We start from the raw sequence: 22,270 nt of genomic DNA, 5'->3' as shown, positions 1-22,270 counted from the left end.
TTCTAGGCGCTCGCACTAACCAAGTGATCTGGAATGGATTACAATCGACTGAATTTTCCCTTCCGGGTGGGGTCCCACAAGGATCGACGTTGTCGCCTACATTATTCAACCTATATGTCACTCCTCTAGCAGCCTTGATCAGATCCCATGACCTACAACTGGTGTCTTACGCCGATGACACTCAAATTATTGTGTCAATCTCACAGTCCATCGAAGCAACGGCGGAACGCTTTAGAAACTGCCTTGCTGGGGTGAAGAACTGGATGAGCCGCAATTTTAGACTGAACACGGACAAAACCAAAATCATAGAGGTCGGTCATAAACCATCTATCTGGAGTGACCTATGGTGGCCCCCCGAAGCAGGAGCTTGCCCTCTCCCTGTAGACAAGGTCAGAAACCTTGGCTTTCTATTAGATAAAGATCTCTCATGTAAAGCCCAGGTTAATCAGGTGACTTTGGCCTGTTTCTACAGCATCAAGGTGCTCAGAAAAGTTTTACCCTACATCCCGATCATGTTAAGAAAGACGGTGATGGGAGCCCTCGTAATGTCCCGGATAGACTACTGTAACTCCCTCTATCTGGGAGCAGGAGAAAAACAACTGTCCAAACTGCAGGCAATCCAGAATGCGGCGGCCAGGGCCTTACTGAACCTCCCCAAACGCCACCCTACATCCAAAGCCATTCGGGAGATTCACTGGCTCCCGGTTAGGCGCCGTATTCAATTCAAGGCTCTTTGCTTGGTACATAGATCTCTACATGGTAAGGGACCTGACGACTTCATTAATCTACTGCCACGATATGTACCCTCGCGAACGCTGAGGTCAGCCACCCATGACCTAGTCTGCCAGCCCAGAATAAACAGAGCCCGATGGGGAGGAAAGTCATTCTCCTACCAGGCGGCTAAAATATGGAACTCACTTCCCCCAGCATTACGCGCCCAAAAATCTAAAATGAGCTTCAGGAAGGATCTAAAGACCTGGCTCTTTACCTAAACCTATCTGCCGCACTGCTTTCCTCTCCTTTCTGTATCTTACAGCGCCAAGACGCCGCGGCATTCGTGCGCTTTACAAATATTTCAGTCAGTCAGTCATGGCTTACCACACTTCTAGAACTATAAGTAGTCTCACGTCAGGGGCTTTCCAACTGGCAGGACCTTCTAACACAACACCAGGGAGCGGTAAGACATCCTTATCTGAGGTTGCTCAAACTTGTGATCTGGTTCATGAGTTATTATAATTAGGATATATAAACGTACCTCTGCAATGTATGGTTACTCTAAAAGAATCCTGGAGACCCACATCTAGAGCCTGTTATGCAGCAAAGTGGTAACACTTTGTACACAATTGCCATTCAAAGGATATTGACCCTTTACCTTCACAACCTAAATATATTGTTTGTTACTTGTTGCATTTATAAACCTCAGGGTTAGCTTTCACTTGCATAAAAATACACTTAACTACAGTTTCTGCATATCTACACAATAGAGAACACACCTCTATTTTCAGTATTGCTGTAATCAAAGCCTTTTTACTGGGACTTAAGTTATTCCACCCAGTCTCACCTACTCCCGTTTGGAATCTCAATGTCCCCTCCAATACCTTTCATGCAAAGTTGCATTTCTCGTTGCAATCACTTCACTCCAACATATCAGTGAGCTTAAGGTATTAGCTCTATGATTTTTTTTTTCTAAGGCAAGGTGGTACTACATATCACCCCAAAAGTGGTTTCACAATTTCACTTAAACCAATTTGAGTTGCCTGTATTCTTTCCTTGACGCGATTCAGTTGCAGAAGTATCATTACACACATTAGATGTGAAAAGGGCACTTGTTCCCTTTTTTTTTTTTTTTTTTGTCCTCATTTGCGTGCATAGCTCCAATCTATCAAAACCAAAAGACCGCCACAGAGCAAAAAGGCGAATGGTCGTGTTCTGTGCTGTCTCAGCTTATAACTGGTGGGAGAATTCGTTCGGGAGGGAGGAAGACCAATTCCCATCAGCACCATTCACACAGGCCAGACATGATTTTGCTTAGGGCTGTGCCTTAGTAGATAGTGCCCGAGTTATCGAGACCCCCATAACACCAAGACTGTTAGTCATGGTAGCAAAAATAAGCAATGCGCGCGTTAATCATGGTACCTGGGGGGAAAAAAAAAAAAAAAAAAAACAGGCTTGTCACTGCTATCCAAGCATAGCCCAAAAAGCTCTCCTATTGGGATTTCCTGCTCTGGCGAGATCGAGTTTGGAGATTTGAAAAAGTGACGCTCGCCATTCATGCACTGTAGGCGGTTGAGCATCTTTCCAATGTCTACATATCTCCCTACGTGCCGCTAGAATGGAATAAAATAGCAGATTGGTTGCGGCGTTGCGGGTTTTACTTTTAAGACCAAGTATAACAAGAGCGAGGTCTATAGAGATATGTTCACCCAAAGATTGTGATAGCTTATTCCTAATGGCTTCCCAATAAGCGGATACATTTGGACATTCATAAAACATATGGATGTCTGATGCTGCGATTAACCCGCATCTTGGGCATAAAACTGGGCCTGTTAGAGAGAACTTAGTCAACCTATGGGGGGAATAGTATGCCCTATGTATAGTAAAGAGGTGGTTCCTACGAAGCCACGCGGGTTTAACTAGGTCCCAGAGCGTTGAGCAGGAAGCTATCCAAAGCTCTTCCACATCTAAGCCTGGCATTAGTTCAGCCCATAGTGATGTCGGTAGATGAAAGTTGGCATCTATTTCATCGATTATTTTATTGTACCAACGTGAAATTTCTTTCTTTGCCACTGGGCTGTCCAAGAGGCAAGTTACCAAATCACTATAACCACCTATAGGCAGCTTACTAATCCGTGCTGGCTGCTCTTTATATGACTGTGACCAGCTGGAGATCTGAATATATTTAAATCTCGACAAACTTGTGCCTACTTTATTCATTAAATAATCCCATGGAAGTAATGACCCATCCATAAGGGCACTTGTGTACTGTATTCATAGATCTGAACCATTCAGAAAGACCCAATAAATCTTTCTTGCATTCAACAAGTTCCAAAAAGGAAGAGCAATTTCTAAATCAGACATTTTTACGATGGATTGTAAAATGCATCCAAACCTGTTATGCGAATGCATTTACGAGCTCTACCTATTGCTCCAAAAGCTCATTCTACTCCCAAAAGGGAGCCACTGTGGCTTTCTTAGGCAATGTACCCATGGCTGGAATATGTAAAGTAGCTGCATGGACTACATAGAACACATTTACAAAACATTACTGTGTAGATGTCATGGCCCATCAGCAAACCAATGTGGGCCAAGCACTTTTCACACATTATTTCAAACAAATGCACCCTTCACAGATTTGCTACCTCTTTGGGAGGAGAAAAGCTTTAAAGTCTGTTGAGCACGTTTTTTTACAGCCACATGTGCAATCAAACTGTGAATGTTACTTACCTTGAAAGCATGTATTACTGTAAATTCACATGCGCCCACCCTCTTCTCCGGAAACCTGTGAGGGTTGCATTTAACTAAGTTACATTATATTTCCATGGTCTCCTCACTAAGATACATCATCCTTTACACTCCGTCCTCACCCATCAAGCAGAAAAACAATCTAACAGTGGAGTTGAGGACCATGCAAGAGGAGTCACTGCACCTCGTGACTTGAAAAGCTTCTTCGAAGAAAAATAACTTCCGAACCCAACACTCGATAGCAGACTTATGTGAATCTACAGCACTACATGCCACAAACATATGCTTACATGATAACATTCTCCATATATTCCACATTACACCATTGGGCCTAGTATAACACAAAAATGGATACGAGGCCTTACCCCATACTCTGCTGCCGAAGGGGTTTCTCAAATTTGCTAAAATCACTGGTATCACCACCAATATTTTTTTTTTAAAGCCTTTTGATATTAGTGAACGAATTGATCATGCCACAACCTTGCTCTGAAAGGTGTTCTTCTATGGACCCCGGGGTAGTTCTCCATGAATGAATGTTGAATTTATAGAGTGCAAACTTAGCCCCAGGGCGTCAAGTCGCTACAGGAGAGAATAGAATGATATGCTCAGACTGATATTTGTGTGAAGAGCCAGGTCTTCAGAGCCCTGCGAGAGCGGGTGTGGGACGCTTGTCCCGACAGATCATCTGGGAGGGAGTTCCACAGCGTAGCAGCAGCAAGGGAAAAGGCCCTGCCTCCCCATCGAACCTTCTTGAACCTTGAAACTATCAGAAGATTTTTGTTAGCCGACCTAAGTTGCTTGCTGGGAACATAGTGCTGAAACAGCCCTTTGATGGAGTCTGGGCCTAGGCCATAGAATGCATTGTGGGTCCATGTTGCACTTTTGTTTGCAGATCAATGTCTTGGTCACAGTATGATAATTGAAGGGCGTGGTCAAAGTCATGATTTTTACAAACAATTGCAGTTATTTAAATAAATTTGCCTCCTCTCATATCCTTAAAGGCTAAGTGGTTCGTGAAAGTTTATCGTTCTAAAAATTGGGTTGTTGCCTAAAACTTTTGGTAAGCCCTGATTTAGACAATTAAAATATGTCTCCCTGTTACAGTAGTAACCTTATCGGTGGGAGGAGCTGCTTAATGGGCATTTCAGGAGAGAAGTGTTCCCTAGCCTTGTTGGAATTGCCTGTTTTTCAGTGTGTTATTGAATATATTTTTGTAAATGCGGATTCCAATATCGCTGGTAATACCTCGTACCCTTTGGCAATTATGATTTGATAATATTATGCCTTACTGTCTATATAAACTTGATACAATGTTTGTAAAATGTAAGGATCATTATGCATACATAGAACTGGTTATTTAATTGGTTTTGATTGAGTTTTACGCTTGTGCCTTGCTCTTGCTAGCTTCATGTATGTGGCATAACGGAATATTATCGAAGCATTTCATTCTTCTGAGCCTATGCACACTAATAATGTAACAGTTTGTGTAAGGTAACCTTTATTGTAGGCAACCCTTTGATTCATGGCTCTGTGACTTGCAGGCCTCATCAGTAGACAAATCACGTATATTTCACAGAACAGATATTATGTACACTGTCGCCACTTAAAAAAAATATTTCCCCAAATCTGCTGTAATACACTGACATGTCTTTCAACATCATATGCCAGACAAGCATTACGAGAATGTTGTTTCACAACTTTCAGCATTAGAAGCTCTTGTGAAGTGTTTATTAACTTCACTCTGTGCGTTATGTAAAGTCCTGTCGAATGCACGTTTGCAAATAAAATTGTACCAAGCAGAGGCTTGGTATCCAGTAGATAAAACAGCAAAGCACTGTTAATACATGTTTTCTAATGATTAAGATGGTGAAGTTGGTGCTGCAGCCTTGAAGGATTTGTGATGCAAATCCACTTTTACCTTAATGCAATGTCAACAATTACATTGTGCTCGCTAATTTGTGTAAAGCACCGGAATATATCACATTTCTGTAGTGCTAGATTTGCAGTTTTCACACCCCTCGTGTAAAATCCCATTGTTTGACCATGAGTTGACACGAGTGCATCTAAAAAGAAGCATGTCTTAGCTTCTAGCGGATGACCTATAGGATAGACATCCTTAAAATATGGAAAACAAGCTGTTTTAGAATCCTACTACCAAATGGTACAAATATGCAAAGCATGTGCTTCTATATTAGGTACCTAAATGCAGCACATGTGCTAAGTAAAAGTGCCTTTTCTGTATGTGGTATCTATCTTACATATGTGCATATTGTTTGGGGTGGCACCGTTTTTTTAGCATGGCCACCATCCAGCGTAAAAGTCTTTAACATTGACGTGGCTGTCGAATAATGCACAGAAACTGGCTGCAAAATGTGATGGAGCTGCATGTTAAAGTCATTAACTGATTGTGTTTTCATTTCAGACAATTGAGAGCTTTGCAGTCCAGGAGAAGCAAATGGAAGTATGTGAAGTGTGTGGAGCCTTTTTAATTGTAGGAGATGCACAGTCCAGAGTAGATGACCATTTGATGGGAAAGCAGCACATGGGTTATGCCAAAATAAAATCCACTGTTGAAGAGTTAAAAGTAAGCCTTGTTTAACTATTTTGTGATTAAGTTGTCCGCTTTTCCATGTTTTATGGCGTATCCCCTATTCTTTAATTCTTACTAAAATGGAAAGAGGGGGTTCCTTGTGTAACTGAGTAACTAATAAGTAGGCATTGAGCATCTATTCCTACAGGTGTGGATCGGTAACCCAGTGAAAGAGGGAGAAAGAAATTCCCGTTACAGTTAAAACCTAACCTTGAAGCACTTTCATCATTGATGCAATCCTTTGCCTGAAATATATTTATTTTTTACATACAGTCCCGTCAAAAATAAAGACAATCCATGATTACAGTGAACTGTTTGGTCAGTCGTTAAATGTATCGAAAAACATAGGAAGCAACAGTTACTGATAACGAATCACAATGACTAGCACGGTCAGTTGATGTAACTTTTTTTATCTATCTGAGCAAGGAACCCTGTCTTGTTACGTTGTTAAAAGCCAGTATTTTTCTGATAGAATGGGCAAGTTTGTCGCTCGAGACAGCTGCTCTTCAGCGTCTAAAGACGTGAGTGAGCACTGTGAACTTGCCCAGAGAGGACTCTCCCGGCTTCCAGAGAGAATCAAACACGATATATAAGAGGACTTTACCGCTGTCCTCCGAATACGGATATTCATTTGGAACAGCATAGAGTAGCAATTTAACCTATTTTTGCGGGAACCACCCATTTAATTATTTTGAGGAGATATCAAGAAGGTGGTTAATCTGACAACGGTCATCGCTCTGTACTCTACGGATCTCAGGTTATGCCACAGACTTATTATCTCTGGAAGGACTCTCCAGGGAATAGCGTTGTACACATTGCTTCTTGGACATAGGGAGACCGAATGCATTATATTGAGAATTGCAAGCACACCTGGATAATAAGGACCCCGCAATTTAAGAGTCTTAAGAACGTTTTGGGCGGACACCTCCTACCCCAAATGTTACGAAACATGTGGTGGCTAAAGCTTACAAGATTGCATAAAGAAGAGGTCCAAGCACTGGAAATAAATCCGTATCATCAAGAACTGTTCTTCTCTTTGTTTTATACACTGTTTTGTATACCAAGTTATTATATAATCATGAGGTCCTCAAACTGGTGAAAGAAAGAAAGGCAGGCTTTCCACATGCCATGAATTCGAAAGCGCCTTTTCTAAATCACCCTTGCCCCGTTAATAAGCAGTTCTCTCTTCCTCGCTGATTGCGTGTGGTTCATTACCTACTAAAAGGGCTGGAGTAAAATGACTTTTCTTGGTTCGATCTTTCTGAGCCGAAAACAGTTCTGTCTTCCTAGATCTAAACTTTAGAAAAGCAGGCATATTTCTTCCAAGGTGCTGTAGTTTTTACTTTAAATAAATCATTTTAGCTGGGAGGATATTAGAAACTTTTTACTATAATTCAAATTTGGGTGTTTGAGGTCCAGTTTGGTGATCAGAGAAACTGTTCTCTGTACACAAATCTCATAATGCTACTCTTTTGAAAGAACTAATCTTGCAGGTAAGAAACTTTAAAAATCAGTTTGACAGATGTCCTTGCACTTTGTGGCCTGAATCTGTTATCAGATTATAATTTAGTTTAAAATTGTAGGCAATGTTACTGTCTAGATCTTAAACTTGAGTTTTCATGTTTGTGGGAATTCTTAATAGACAAAAATGCGTAAGAGAACTGAGGAACCTGAGCGTGATGAACGTTTGCAGAAAGAAAGGGAAAGAGATGAAAGGGAGCGTGAAAGAGAAGAAAAAGAGAGAAATAAACGCAGAGAGGAGGAAGAAGAAAAAGAAAAGGCTCGGCATCGGGAAAGGCAGAAAAGAAGTGAATCTCGCAGTAGACATTCAAGCAAAACCTCTGACCGGCGAAGCAGTAGGTCACGTGACCACCGAAGCTCAAGAAGCCGTGATCGAAGACGCAGCAGGTTTGTGAACATCTATCAGTTAATGATAAATTGTTATTTGAAGTATTTTCAAAGTCCAATTAAAAAGTGAGGTTTACCGTGAAACGCTGTGCTGTAATATCGTTGCATTCTAAGTGGGCACACGCTTTTTAGATGGATAGATCCACAGGTGGGAATCGCCAGAAAGGAGAAGTTCACTATTAAACCCAGTTCTCCTCCGTGGGGATCTTCATTGAATTTATAAACATAGAAAATCTCTGCCTGTATTGAAGTTTCTCTTTCTAAAATTAATTTTTAAACCACAATTAAAACGTCTAGTTGTAAGTCGGTTTTTCAGTTTCACTTTTGGCTAGGAAATATAAAGTGGGACATAGAGACAGGTAAGTGTTACACTACGAGCTTAATCTTGACACCATTGTGTTAAAGTAGACAGAATGTTTCTCTGCTCCATACAGCAGCTGCATCATTTTCATTTTGGAGCAACAGTCCGAAAAAGATCAAAAAATCTAATTTAGCAGCTTTTCTCCTGGTTCGTTGTAGAGTGTGGGAGGGGGGGGGGGGGGGAGAGAGTATGTCCCTGGTGAAGTACTTTTTCTTCAACAAAAAATACATATAGCTCATGTTCGGAGCTATGTCTATGTCCATTCTGGCAGCAGAATACAAGCAAAAGTACCTTGTGAATCTATAGTTCTAGAAATTGTGCTACGTGGAGCTTTTCCAATCAAAGCAACTGCTGCAGTGATAGTTGAAATAAACCACTTAGTATTTATTTATTTATTTAATTTATTTATTTATTTTATTTTGAAAGTTTTATATAGCGCGAACAAGATCTTTGCAGATATCAGAGCGCTTTACAAAGAGAGGGTACATGATCATAGCCAAACAGGTAAGTCGTTAGAGCTAACAGTACAAATAGTTGTAAGGCAATAAAACAAATAATACAAATAAGCAGAGAGGTCGAACAGGTAGAAGGGATCTGTGCAGATTCTTTAAGAGTCCGAAGTGGTAGTTCAGGTGTATTTAGCCATGAGGATAGCTTTTACTTTCTTAAAACGAATAGTGGAGGAGATGAGCCTGATTTCAGGAGGGAGTGAGTTCCAGATTCTGGGTGCCATTCCTGAGAAGGAGCGTTTATAAGTTTTTTCCTTCCGGAATCTCCTAGGCTTCAGCAGAAGATTGTTTGTGCCTCTGGTGTAAGGGATTGTGTAGAGGTGGCTCTGCTTGTGAGGGTGGATGCAGGATTTTATTTATTCACTTTTAATGAAATAGTGTTTTATGTCATTTGTAAAGTTAAACTAAAACAACATGTATAGGTTAGAGAAGAGGAATTAGGAAAAGGATGTGAAGAAAAAGGTTTTAATTTGACATTTCAAAAAGGAATACTGCTCAGAAAAGGTTTAATAATATTTGGGAAGTGTGTGATGGAGGAAAGTGACAGATACTCTGTTGAGAGGATCTGGTCTACATTACAGTCTTTAATTTGATCTCTGGCTGGAGAAACTGATCCAGATACAATCACTGGCACATGGCCTGGTTAGAGGAATGAAGATCAACTCATCAAAAAGCAGTTCTTAATGTAGTTCTTTTCTGTGACCCTTGGCTGCAACATCTCTGCATTTGTAGGTTTAGTCTGCTGCTAAATGACCCACATCGACTAATTAGGCATGTAATGAAGCCTTAATTAAAACAATTTGTCTTCCTCTACTAGGTTTGCTAGGATGGTCTGCTTTTATGTCATCTAAACCTGCAAGAAAACCTCCTGGGATGTACAGAATTTCCTGTAATCAACCAATACCAGATCTTTTTTCTTTTGAATCATGACATCAGAAAGCAGTTACAAATAGTTCAGCGCCAGAAAGTCTCTACATGGGTAGCTGTGCTCTCTACAAATATCTATAATAATAATAGTTATACATGAACCTTCCTCTGCCCACAACACCAGCTCTTTTCTACAGTATGGTTATGGTTTTTTTCTGAATCCTAATTGTGTTGAGTGAGAAAAAGAAAACAAATAGATGGTTGGTCCTCTATTCCACCATGCTGACGCGGCGAGTCTTTTCTCATTCTGATCTCATAGGATGGTCAGTACTAAATGCGGACTAGAATATATATATAATATGCTCTTTTGTTGATTTGAAAAAACTTTTTAACCCTATTTATATACTGAATTGGCTAGGTTTAATTTGCTTTTTTCATTAAACGAGAAGCCAGTAAATCAACAAATTTATTGGGAAAGGTAAGGGAGTAGTATCACATTTGTCTACCTTGTGTAGGAAAGTACTACTTTGGGTGTTGTTACCCCCCACTTTGTGCCTGCCTCTGAATACAACTTCGACTGAATGTGCACCGGTTCCTCTTAATCAAGTTCCCAGTGCCTGTGATCCATTTCAAAACTGTACCTTTCTTTCCCCAATTGGCACTCTCCTCTGGCCCACATATAATGCTCTTGTAAAAGGTACCATTGGTACCACGGGCATTGTGACCAGAGGGGGTCTCTAATTGCTGCAGCATGTATTATGCCACACTAAGAGAGCCTCACCAAAGACATGCACACTGCAGGCTGCGTGTTTTAGTGCAGCTAAGAGTGAAGTCGACCTGGCACATGTACCTGTGTGCCTGGCCTGCCAGCACTGCAAGAGGCATAGGTATGTCACTCCCTACAGCAGGCCTTACATCCCTAAGCCAGGGTGCACTATATCTCTTGTGAGGTTATAACTGCATGAGCAGATATGCTCATATAGTGTCTAAGTCATTTCTTGGACAGTATAAGTGCATAGTGTAGCCATACTGAGTATATGGGCTGGGAGCTTGTTAATACGAGTTCCACAACTCCATGATGGCTTCACCGGGTCTTAAAATGTTTCATACCAAACATCTCAGATTAATGAGCCCACACTGATGTCCGTGTTGGAATCATTATTAAATGCCCACAGATGGCACCTCAGAGGTGCCCCCTGAACACCTACCAAACTACTACTGTGTGGCTGACTGGCTGCACCAGCCTGCCCTTTCCAGACCTGTTTCTGACCACCTGAGGTAGGAGCCTTGTGCTTTCGTGGGTCAGAAACAAAGCCTGCTCTGGGTGGAGGTGGTTCACACCTACCCCCAAGCAGGAACATAATTCAAAGGCTTCCTGCTCTTTATGTTAACCAGGGCCTCTCCAGCTAGTGGATATTCCTTCCTCCTAACCAAGCCCCACTTTTGGCAGAATGGTCGGGGGGAGGGGGAATTTAGAGCAGGAGGGGTGAGTCCCCTTTCATCCAGGACCACCCCTAAGGAGCCCTGAGCTGAAGTGTCCCTCCTCCTTTGAAAATTCTCAATATTGTTTGAGAGAATTTCAGCCAATAGCATTAGGGGTATGCCCCCTCCCCAAAGGGAGTGGACATACAAAGGGTGTAGTGACCCTAAAGGTAAGTAGTGCATTGGCTACCACCTTTCAGCACCTGTAACACACCTAAATTGAGTATTTAGGGGCATCCAGGACCCTTGATTCTTAGATTCCTGGTGACCTAAAGAAGATGGAGGACCTAAGTGTCGTACCCGCACTGAAGTCTCCAGGCGAAAAATGACTTGGCCCCAGTCCTACCGGCCTGTCTGCAGCCATGGAAGAAACCTGCTCCAAAAAGTGACTCGTCCTGTGGGCCCAGCGACCTAAAAAACCATGGAAGGACTGGCTGCCTTCTCCAAAGACCAAGAATTCCTGAAGACTGTGACCCTGTTCACAAAGAAACCAACAACAAGCATTCCAGTGCCCTGCTGAACCGTACAGCCATACCTCTGGACCCACCTTTGCACCAGACAACTCCGGCCCGAGTTGAAGTGGCCCACTGGTCCCAAGAAGGTGGTTCCCCAGCGGCCCTGAGTTCGAGTCCACACAAAAATGATCTCTCTTGGACTCCATGACCATGCCTGCATCCTGAACACGAAGGTTCCCCCAACCACGCCCGGCTCTGTAAAATATTTCCAGCATCCAAAGACACCTCTGCACCCGCAGCCCCCAGGCCTTGGGGAGCTCATCCGACAGTGTCCCTAGGTTCTTCAACATCGCAACTTACCTCTAGAGCCACTGGTTCCCTTCGTCCTTCTTCCTGGTCCGAGCATGCAGCCTTGGTTTGAAACCTCGTTCTTCATTGATTTGTATTGGGTTGCCGAAGCTATGTTGGTACTCTGCGCCCGGCTGCCTTTGTGCCACTGTAGGTGTATGTTTGGTGCTGCCTCTTCTTGTACCTTTTTGAGTGCCCTCAGTCTCCATTGATTAACATTGGGCCCCAGTGACCGAATTCGACCTCTGCACCCGGCCTCCCCAGTGCCACTTGTGGTGCAGTCTCTGCACTTACCTGACCCTTGCCCAGTGCTGAACCTAAAAATTACAGACTAGGATTCTAGGTTGTGTACTTGCCTGTGAAATTGCATGGTGGTTTTCCCTCCATAGGTAACATTGAAGTTTTAGAAAAATGCTCTGTGTCGACTTTTTATACTGAAAAACTGTGATATTGCAAAACGTATTTTACTGTAACAAAGTTTTTGCAGCATGAATCTTTCTGGATTCACTATGCTGTGCATATTCCGCAATCTGGTGGTATCGCTGCAACGGTAAGGAGGAGGGCCAACTTCCCGACAACCTCTGGGCCACCACCTGACAATGGACCTGACAGGCAGAAAAATCGAAAGATACGCTGCAATGCACTGGCAGATGGCAAACTCCAACGACCTCCTGAACAGGCACCAATATCAACATTGGTACGAGGTGGGGCAATTGCTCAAACACCTCCCAGAGCAATTCCAGCAGAGAGCCACACACCTCGTGGAAGAGGGAAAAACATTGCAAACTCGTGCCTGAAGACAGCCTTGGACGGAGCAGAAACCTCCAGCCTGGCTCAAGATCTCAGGCTTCAAGACAGAGGTTCAGAACAACATCCTGAACACTCCATTCAACGGAGAATCGCTGTTCGGCACCCCGGTTGATGAGAAGCTCACCCAACTGAAGAAGGATAACGAAACAGCAAGGTCCATGGGGGCCCTGCAATTCAGAGGGATGAGAAGAGGTACTCCGGCAAGGAGGCCAAACGGAAGAGGTGGTAACCCGCCAGGAACATCGCACCAGGCGTTCCACCAGGGTCACCAGGGTGACAATCAGGGCCCGCAGGGCCAGCAGAAGCAGACCTGGCACTACCAGAACAGGGGCCAGTCCTTTCGCGGGAGGGGAAACGGCCGAGGCCAGAGAAGAAGAGGCGGTGAGCAACCCCCCTCTAAGTGACTTTGCACGGAAGGATGTGCTCCCCCACTCAAGTCCTCCGAGGGAAGAGCACAGAAAAGCAAAGGGGAGAGGGTTACACGGACAAGACACAAAGGAACATGTAACACCAGTGGGCGGCAGACTAAGATTTTTCCTCCAGGAATGGAGAAAAATAACCACATATAAGTGGATACTCAACATCATACAGTTCGGATACTGCATAAGAGTTGGAAAAGAGGCCGCCAAGCAGAAGACAAAAGAAAAAAGAGCACTCTGGGAAGAGAGCTAACGCTGCTCCGAGAAGAAGCTCAGGAACTCCTCTGGAAGGAAGCCATCGAACCGGTCCCATTCAGAGAAAGGAACAGGGGAGTGTACTCAAACTACTTCCTGGTACCAAAAGTGGACGAAAGCCAAAGACCCGTCCTGGACCTACGCTTCTTAAACAAACATATAAAGACTCAAAAATTCAAGATGACGTCCCTACAGGTGGTCATCCCACAAATAAGAGACCGGGATTTCATGTCCACCGTGGACCTCAAAGATGCATACCTGCACATACCAGTGAACAGGCAGCACAAGCACATGCTAAGATTCACAGTAAACCAGGATCACTACCAATTCACAACCCTGGCTTTCGGTCTAAAGTCCGCTCCAAGGGTGTTCACAAAATGCCTCGCAGCAGTGGCCGCACATCTGCGAAGAGAGGGGATCCACGTGTACCCCTACCTCGACGATTGGCTGACAAAGGCGAACTCTCGCAAAACATGCGAGGAACATGCACAGCAAGTCCCAAGCACGCTGATGGACCTGGGATTCTCCATACACTGGGGAAAATCCTCAATGGAGCCGGAGCCGGTGAAGATCTTCCTGGGGCTCAGATCAACACAATCCAATGCTGGGTGTTACCCAGCGAAAGGAGGACACTCAACCTGCTAAGTGAGACTCGCCACTACCAGAAGGGGCAAGCTCTGACAGTGAGGACAGCGAGCAAGATCATGGGGATGATGGCATCATGCATACACATGGTCCCCAATGTACGCCTACACATGAGGCCACTCCAAGAATGGCTGCAACAACAATGGTCACAAGCTACAGGAAGTTGGGAGGATCTAGTGGTTGTAACGCACGAAGTGCAGGAAGAGATGAGGTGGTGGACCAAGAAAAACATTACAGTAGGGAAGCCTCTAACTCCACCAAACCCAACAGTGACCATCACCACAGACGCATCCCAGAAGGGATGGGACGCACACTTAAACAGGCTCAGAGTGAGGGGTCTGTGGGAACCAGCGGATGCGGTCAGACACATCAATTACCTGGAACTGAAATCAATCAATCAACCATCGTATTTATATAGTGCACTACTTACCCAGAGGGTCTCAAGGCGCTTGGGGGGGGGGGGGGTCCTCTACTGCTCTAACAACCAGGTCTTGAGTTGCTTCCTGAAGGCGAGGTGGTCCTGGGTCAGGCGGAGGTGGGTGGGGAGGGAGTTCCATGTCTTGGCGGCGAGGTAGGAGAAGGAGACAGTGTTACTCGCCCTGAAGGCCTTCTAGAAACAGCTGTACAAACGGAAGGTGTTGATACAAACAGACAACACAACAACGATGTTCTACATCAACAAGCAGGGAGGGACTCAGTTGTTTCCTCTGTCCAGCCTAGCGCAAGAAATATGGAGATGGGCAATACCCCTCGAAATAGATCTGCTGGCCATACACCTACCAGGAAAGGACAATGTGGAGGCGGATTGGCTCAGCAGGCAGACTTCAGCATCCCACAAGTGGGAATTCAACAATCAGGAAACAGAGAGACTATTCAGGAGATGGGGCACCCCAACAATGGACCTGTTTGCAACACGCCAGAATGCCAAATGCTAGTACTTTGCATCCAGACAACCAGAGGAACAATCCCAGGGGAATGCCCTATGGATAAGCTGGTATAAAACATTTGCCTACGCTTTTCCCCCGATTCCATTGATCCCCAGGGTGTTCAACAAGTGCAGGATAAGCAACATGACACATGACTGAGGAGGCATCACCATCGTCCACAGGAACACCATCCACATCACGACCAACACCGATGACACCCTCTCTACCGCCGAGCACCTGCACTTCCAAGTCCACATCAACCCCAAGACCACCCTCAGAGGCACCCTCATCTACAGACCCCCTGGACAACGCACACAATTCAGCGAAGACATCGCCGACTTCATCAGCCCGCACGCCCTCTGCTCCGCTGACTACATCCTCCTAGGGGACCTCAACTTCCACCTGGAGAACAACAACGACCGCAACACCACCACCCTGCTGGACAACCTCGCCAACCTGGGACTCAAGCAACTGGTGACCACCCCCACCCACTACGCCAGACACACACTCGACCCAGTCTTCTCATCCAGCAAGGACATCGCCTTCAGCCACGCCACCGGACTCCACTGGACGGACCACAGCTGCGTCCACTTCAGCTTCGCAAGGACCACGATCCACCACCACCAGCAACAGGCTGCACGCAGGAACTGGAACAAGGTCACAGCCGACCAGCTCGCGTCCTCCCTGAGCACGAACCCTCCCACCAGCACAACAAACCCCAGCCAGGCGGCCACCAACCTCACAAAGTGGATCAACAACTGCGCAGACGAGCTCGCCCCCCTGAGGACCCCGCCCAGCAGACTGGCAGCAAGAAAGCCCCATGGTTCACCGACTAACTCAAGAGCTCCAAGAAGAACTGCCGAGCCCTCGAGAGAACCTGGCGCAGAGACCCAACACCGGACAACATGACTGCCCTTAAGCTCGCCACCCAGAAACACCACCAACTCATCCGCGCCACCAAGAAAACTGCATTCAAGGAATGACTGGACAACAACGCACACAACAGTAAAGAACTCTTCAACATCGTCAAAGAGCTCTCCAACCCCAACGCCGGAAACAACGACATCACCCCTTCGCAAGACCTCTGCAACTCCCTCGCCTCCTACTTCCACAACAAGATCGCGGACATACACAACAGCTTCAGCACTCAACCGACGAGCACCACGACCGAACCACCGCCCCCCACCCCCATCCTCCGCGCCTGGACTCCGATCAGCACCGAAGACACCATCCGCACAATGAACTCCATCCACTGCGGATCTCCGACCGACCCCTGCCCTCACCACGTCTTCAACAAGGCCGACGCTATCATCGCACCCCACCTGCGGGACATCATCAACACCTCCTTCGACACCGCTACCTTCCCGGAGAGCTGGAAGCACGCCGAACTCAGCGCTCTACTCAAGAAGCCATCGGCTGACCCCACCGACCTCAAGAACTACCGCCCCATCTCGCTGCTCCCGTTTCCTGCAAAAGTCATTGAGAAGACAGTCAACAAGCAGCTGGCCGCCTTCCTCGAGACGAACGGATCCCTCGACCCCTCGCAGTCTGGCTTCCGGGCCAACCACAGCACCGAGACCGCCCTGATCGCAGTCACAGATGACATCCGAGCACTGCTCGACAACGGAGAAACAGCGGCCCTCATCCTCCTTGACCTCTCCGCGGCCTTCGACACTGTTTGCCATCGTACCCTAGCACAACGCCTCAGCAACATCGGAGTCCAGGAGAAGGCACTGGAGTGGATCATCTCCTTCCTCGCCGGAAGAACACAGAGAGTCCGCCTCCCCCCGTTCAGATCTGAAGCCACCGAAGTCATCTGCGGCGTCCCCCAAGGCTCCTCACTCAGTCCAACCCTCTTCAACATCTACATGAGCCCCCTCGCAGACATCGCACGCCAGCACAACCTCAACATCATCTCCTACGCCGACGACACCCAGCTGATCCTCTCCCTTACCAACGACCCCGCCACCGCCAGAGCCAACCTTCACGAAGGGATGAAAGAGGTAGCCGAATGGATGAAGAACAGCCGCCTGAAACTGAACTCGGACAAGACGGAAGTCCTCATCCTGGGATCCTCACCCTCCGCCTGGGACGACTCCTGGTGGCCCCCCGCCCTAGGCAGCGCACCCAAACCAACAGACCACGCACGCAACCTGGGCTTCATCCTGGACTCCTCCCTCTCCATGACCAGACAAGTCAACGCCGTCTCCTCGTCGTGCTTCAATATCCTGCGCATGCTACGTAAGATCTACCGGTGGGTCCCCACCGAGACCAGGAAGACGGTCACCCAGGCCCTCGTCACCAGCCGTCTGGACTACGGCAACACCCTCTACGCCGGAACCACCGCCAAACTCCAGAAGAGACTCCAGCGGATCCAGAATGCGTCAGCACGACTCATCCTGGACATCCCCCGTCGCAGCCACATCTCCGGACACCTGAGAGATCTGCATTGGCTCCCGGTCAACAAGAGAATCACCTTCCGTCTCCTCACCCACGCACACAAAGCCCTACACAGCCAAGGCCCAGGATACATCAACAGCCGCCTCAACTTCTACGCTCCCAAACGCCAGCTTCGTTCGACCAGCCACGCCCTCGCCGCCGTCCCCCGCATCCGCAGAGCTACCACAGGGGGACGGTCCTTCTCCTACCTCGCCGCCAAGACATGGAACTCCCTCCCCACCCACCTCCGCCTGACCCATGACCACCTCGCCTTCAGGAAGCAACTCAAGACCTGGTTGTTCGAGCAGTAGCGGATCCCCTCTCCCCAGCGCCTTGAGACCCTCTGGGTAAGTAGTGCGCTATATAAATACGATGATTGATTGATTGATTGATCCTGGTGACCCCTCAATGGGCCAGGCAGACCTGGTATTCACAGATTATGGAGATGACGTAGGGTCCACCCCACAAGTTCTCCCAACAAAAGAAGGACCTACTCTCCATGCAGAACGGAGACATTCTACACCCAGAACCGGAGAGCCTCAGCCTAGCGGCTTGGCTCCTGAGCACTTAGAGTTCGCACACCTAAAGCCCCCAGAGAGCACCCTGCAGGTGTTGCGAGAGGCAAGGAGGCCCAGCACATGCAAATGCTATGGGGCAAAATGGAAAAGATTCACTCAATGGTGCAGCAAGAAAGAGCTGCAGAGGAAGCTGACCAAGGAATCAACGGTGCTAAGATACCTCACGCACCTACTGAAAGCCAAACTAAGCTCATCCTCGCTAAGGGTACACCTGGCAGCAATTGTGGCGTACACAAGATGAGAGACTGGGAGAAGCTTCTTCACATCAAGGGTAGTAAAAAGATTCCTGCAAGGGGCAAAGAGAATAGCGCCACCAAAAAGGATGTCAGCGGCGGCATGGAACCTGAATGTGGTACTGACAGAGCTCATGAAAGCACCTTTCAAACCCATCCACAAGGCATCACTGCAAATGCTGACAATGAAAGCGGCCTTTCTGGTAGCGATCACCTCGCTACGCAGGGTGAGCGAACTACAGGCATTAACACTGCAAGAACCCTACATCCAGATACAAGTGATGAGAACAGACCCGCACTTCATGCCAAAGGTGGTGTCAAGGTTCCACATGAATCAGAGTATTCAAATTACTAGCTTCTTCCAGAACCCCACGACAAGCGCTGAGAGGGCGCTCCACACTCCAGACGCCAGAAGGGCAGTAATGCACTACATTGAAAGGACGAAGGAACACAGGAAGACAAAACAGTTCTTCGTGTCCTTCGCAAACAGTTACCTGAGTAGACCAGTGACTAAGAACACCATACCTTGATGGATCTCACAAACGATACAATTCTGCCACAAGCAAGCGGGGCAGGAGCTAACAGGAGGGGCACGCGCCCACTCGACCAGGAAGAAAGGAGCAACAATTGCCTTTTTGGCCATAACACCAATTCCGAACATATGCCTGGCGGCAACATGGGCTTCAGTGCACACGTTCACTAAGCACTATTACGTGGATGTACAGATGAACAAGGAAGCACAAGTAGGGCAAAGAGTGCTTCAACATATATTTAACAACCAACGCTCATCTTCCACCCAGCCGCCACAAAAGTAACAAAACCGCTACAAAATCTATGCACAGCATAGTGAATCCAGAAAGATTCACCCTGCAAAACGAAAAGTTTCTTACCTGTCGGTGTAGTTTTGCAGCTTGAAGATCTTTCTAGATTCACTAGCGAACCCACCCGCCTCCGCCAGGAAGATGAGGCTGGAGAAGACGGTGGAAACATATGGAATAGAAAGCAAGTTGAAGCTTACAACATATGTGAAAAGAATTACTTTGGAAAAAGGATTAACAAACGTAGCCATGGATTCACTACAAGAACACAAAAGAGAAAAAAAGAATCTGAAGATGGCGCCCAAGGGTGGGAGCTTCCGCAGGAAGCATGCTGACGTCACCGAAGGTACACCAAATGGTGGGACGTCGACGCCCACCTGGGCTACGAAAAAAAAAAAAGAGAGAGAAAAAAGACTACGATTCCGGACCCAACCACCAGATTGCGGAATATGCACAGCATAGTGAATCCAGAAAGATCTTCAAGCTGCAAAACTACCCCGACAGGTAAGAAATTATTCGATCTTTAGTTCCAAGAACTAAACATATAAAAAGTTATATTTTTTACAAACAATTAATCTTGGATTTAGTCAGTGGGTGTGTAATCATTTCTTGCCTGAGTGTGTTAAACAAATGCTTAACACAGCCCTCTCATAAGCCTAACTGCTCACACCCACTTCCACAAAAAGAGCATTAGTATTATCTACCTTATCCTCTATAAAGCCTCTTTGGATACATTGGACTCTGCCCACACTATACCTTACTTTGGTATATTCTATACAGAGCCAGCTTCCTACACCTTGTTTGAAGTAAAGTGAAAGACAATGAAGTTACTTGAGCTATGCGTAGCTTCACAAGGACGAAATGTAACACTGCTCCTTTTAGGGACCCACCAGCACCTCTATCCCATGATGCCATATATTGGCAGTTGTTTTAGTTCACTTTTCTGGCTCCGTTGAGCAGGATACACCAGTAATTAGCTCTGTCTATTTTCAAATGTATTCTATTTTTTTCATACATTTTTTTCCATACGTAGGAAGGTGGCTCTGTATATAGTATACCACTTCGTGGTTCTATACTGCACAGGGTCCATAGATTCCCTCAGAAGTGTCCAGGGCTCAATGTAAACCAAAAGAAATGCTCTATTTGTGTTAGTGTGGGCAAACTGCCTTAGGTCTAACACAGAGGAGTGTAAGACATTTGTTGTTGTGCACGCAATGACCAATAAATGACACAGGACTCAAAAAGGAGATCCACACCAATTTCATAAAAATAAGCTTTGCTCAAGATTTATTTTGAGACCAAGACCTTTGCAAAAAGGTAAGTATGTTTTTAAATGGAAATTCTTTTCAGTTTCAAAAGTGGACACAATGCAATTTTCAGTCTTTGCAATGTTAACCTATGGAGAAAAACAATAATGCGGTTTTAAAGATAAGTGAACACCTTGCAAATTCAGTCTTCGGGTTGCAGGGTAAGAAGAGGGAAAGGGTCAGGTAAGCAGAAACGCTGCACCACCAGCGGCATAGAGGCAACTGGGTGCAAAGGTCAGATTTAAAGATCATGCGCAATGTTACCCAATGGAGACTGAGGGTTACGGAAGACACACTCCTTGCAGGTAAGTAAAGTGGCTGCAGGGCTCAAGCTTTGGAGGTTTAAGCAAGCACAGTGGGGATGGGCACAAGTCGGCACCTGACATACACCACCAGCGGCATAGGGGTGGCAGGGTGCAAAAGCTATGTTGGGCGCCCAATGCAATTCAGTAGAGAAACTCGGTCTGGGAAAGCGTCTGCAGGCGACAAACTGGAGGCTTCACAAAGGTAATCCATGACAGCAGAGGTAAGTTCGCTGGGGAACCTTTTCTGGATTGGTGGGCCACCTGCAAACAAACGCGAGAGGTGTCTGGTGCAGAGTGTTCAGGTATCGCAAATCCAGAAGGCACCAGAGTCCTTTGGGTTGGTTTCGTGCGGACTGAGCCGCCATCCTTGAGTTCTGGTCTTCAAAGGCTCCTGAAGAGCTCATCTCATTGTTTGAAAAACCACAACGTGATCTGTCTGAATTTGTTACAGCGGCTGGGCCTTCATGTCAATTTGGCAAAATCAGTTCATCATGCTACTCAAAATACACTTCGGAGGAGAGACTATTAACTATCACGCTGAAGTGTAATCAGTCTCTTCGCTCTCCTCATCCTTAAGTCTGGCAAGTTGCCTTGCTTCTGGGGTCGATGACATCTTACATCTTCCTAGTACCCATTGCCAGGCTGAGGATGCGACCTCTGCAACTGGATCTGGAGGACAAATGGGATCAGAAAACGGCTCGATGGGACGACCGGATCCTACTTTCACAAGCTGCGAAATCCTCCATCCCATGGTGGACCCATCACAAATATCTCCCGGTGGGAGTTCCTTTTCATCAGAACCCTCAAATGCAATCTCTGATCAGATGCCTCTCTCCATGGTTGGGGAGCACAGATGGGCCCTCTTCAAACTCCAGGTCTGTGGTCGAGCAATCAGCAGGCATATCCCATCAATATGCTGGAGCTATGAGCATTGCATCTGGTTCTCAAAGCCTTTTACCCCTCCATCCAGACCAGCTCCATATTGGTCCAGATGTACAACACAACCACTATGTACTATCTAAACTAGCGGGGAGAAACACACTCTCACCCTCTGTCCTTGGAGGCTTAGGCAATCTGGCATTGGCTTCTAGCCAGACAATTGTCAATTATAGCAGTCCATCTGCCAGGAGATCAAAACGCTCAAGCAGATTCCCTCAGTCGTCACTTCGAACATCAGCAAGACTGGGTTCTGCACAACGAGGTAATGGCAGACCTCTTCCGAGAATGGGGTCATCCAAGCATTGGTCTCTTTGCGGACAACACCAACATAAATTGCTGAGACTTTGTTTCAAGATATTAGTGGCCATGGACAAAGGGGAATGCCCTTTTGATTGACTGATCATGGGACTTTTTGTATGCTTTTCCACCACTTCCTATTATTCCAAGAGTCATAACCAAACTCGACCACTCCAGAGCGATTGTAATCCTGATCGCGCCAGACTGGCCACAACAGGAGTGGTACCCAGATCTTCTACATCCACAGGAGGCTGCCAAGCAGGCCGCATCTTCTTTCCAAGATGAACGGGAGAATCCAACATCCCAATCTTCCCTCA

General features: G+C 46.3%; 1 protein-coding gene across 2 annotated transcripts in view; it reads left to right on the top strand.

The window, feature by feature from the left end:
• LUC7L3 (LUC7 like 3 pre-mRNA splicing factor) overlaps positions 1 to 22,270 on the top strand; it is a 229,806-nt gene that overhangs the window by 148,527 nt on the left and 59,009 nt on the right. For both annotated transcript variants that reach the window (XM_086930848.1, XM_086930847.1), the window contains exons 7-8: positions 5,885 to 6,046; positions 7,695 to 7,960. In XM_086930848.1, coding sequence (XP_086786974.1) covers positions 5,885 to 6,046; positions 7,695 to 7,960 — 428 coding nt within the window. The remainder of the gene's footprint in view (positions 1 to 5,884; positions 6,047 to 7,694; positions 7,961 to 22,270) is intronic.

Source organism: Lissotriton vulgaris, chromosome 7 (genome assembly GCF_964263255.1).
Source record: "Lissotriton vulgaris chromosome 7, aLisVul1.2, whole genome shotgun sequence".
Taxonomy (NCBI): domain Eukaryota; kingdom Metazoa; phylum Chordata; class Amphibia; order Caudata; family Salamandridae; genus Lissotriton; species Lissotriton vulgaris.
The sequence above is the reverse complement of the archived record's forward strand: the minus strand, read 5'-3'. Positions and strand labels throughout refer to the sequence as shown.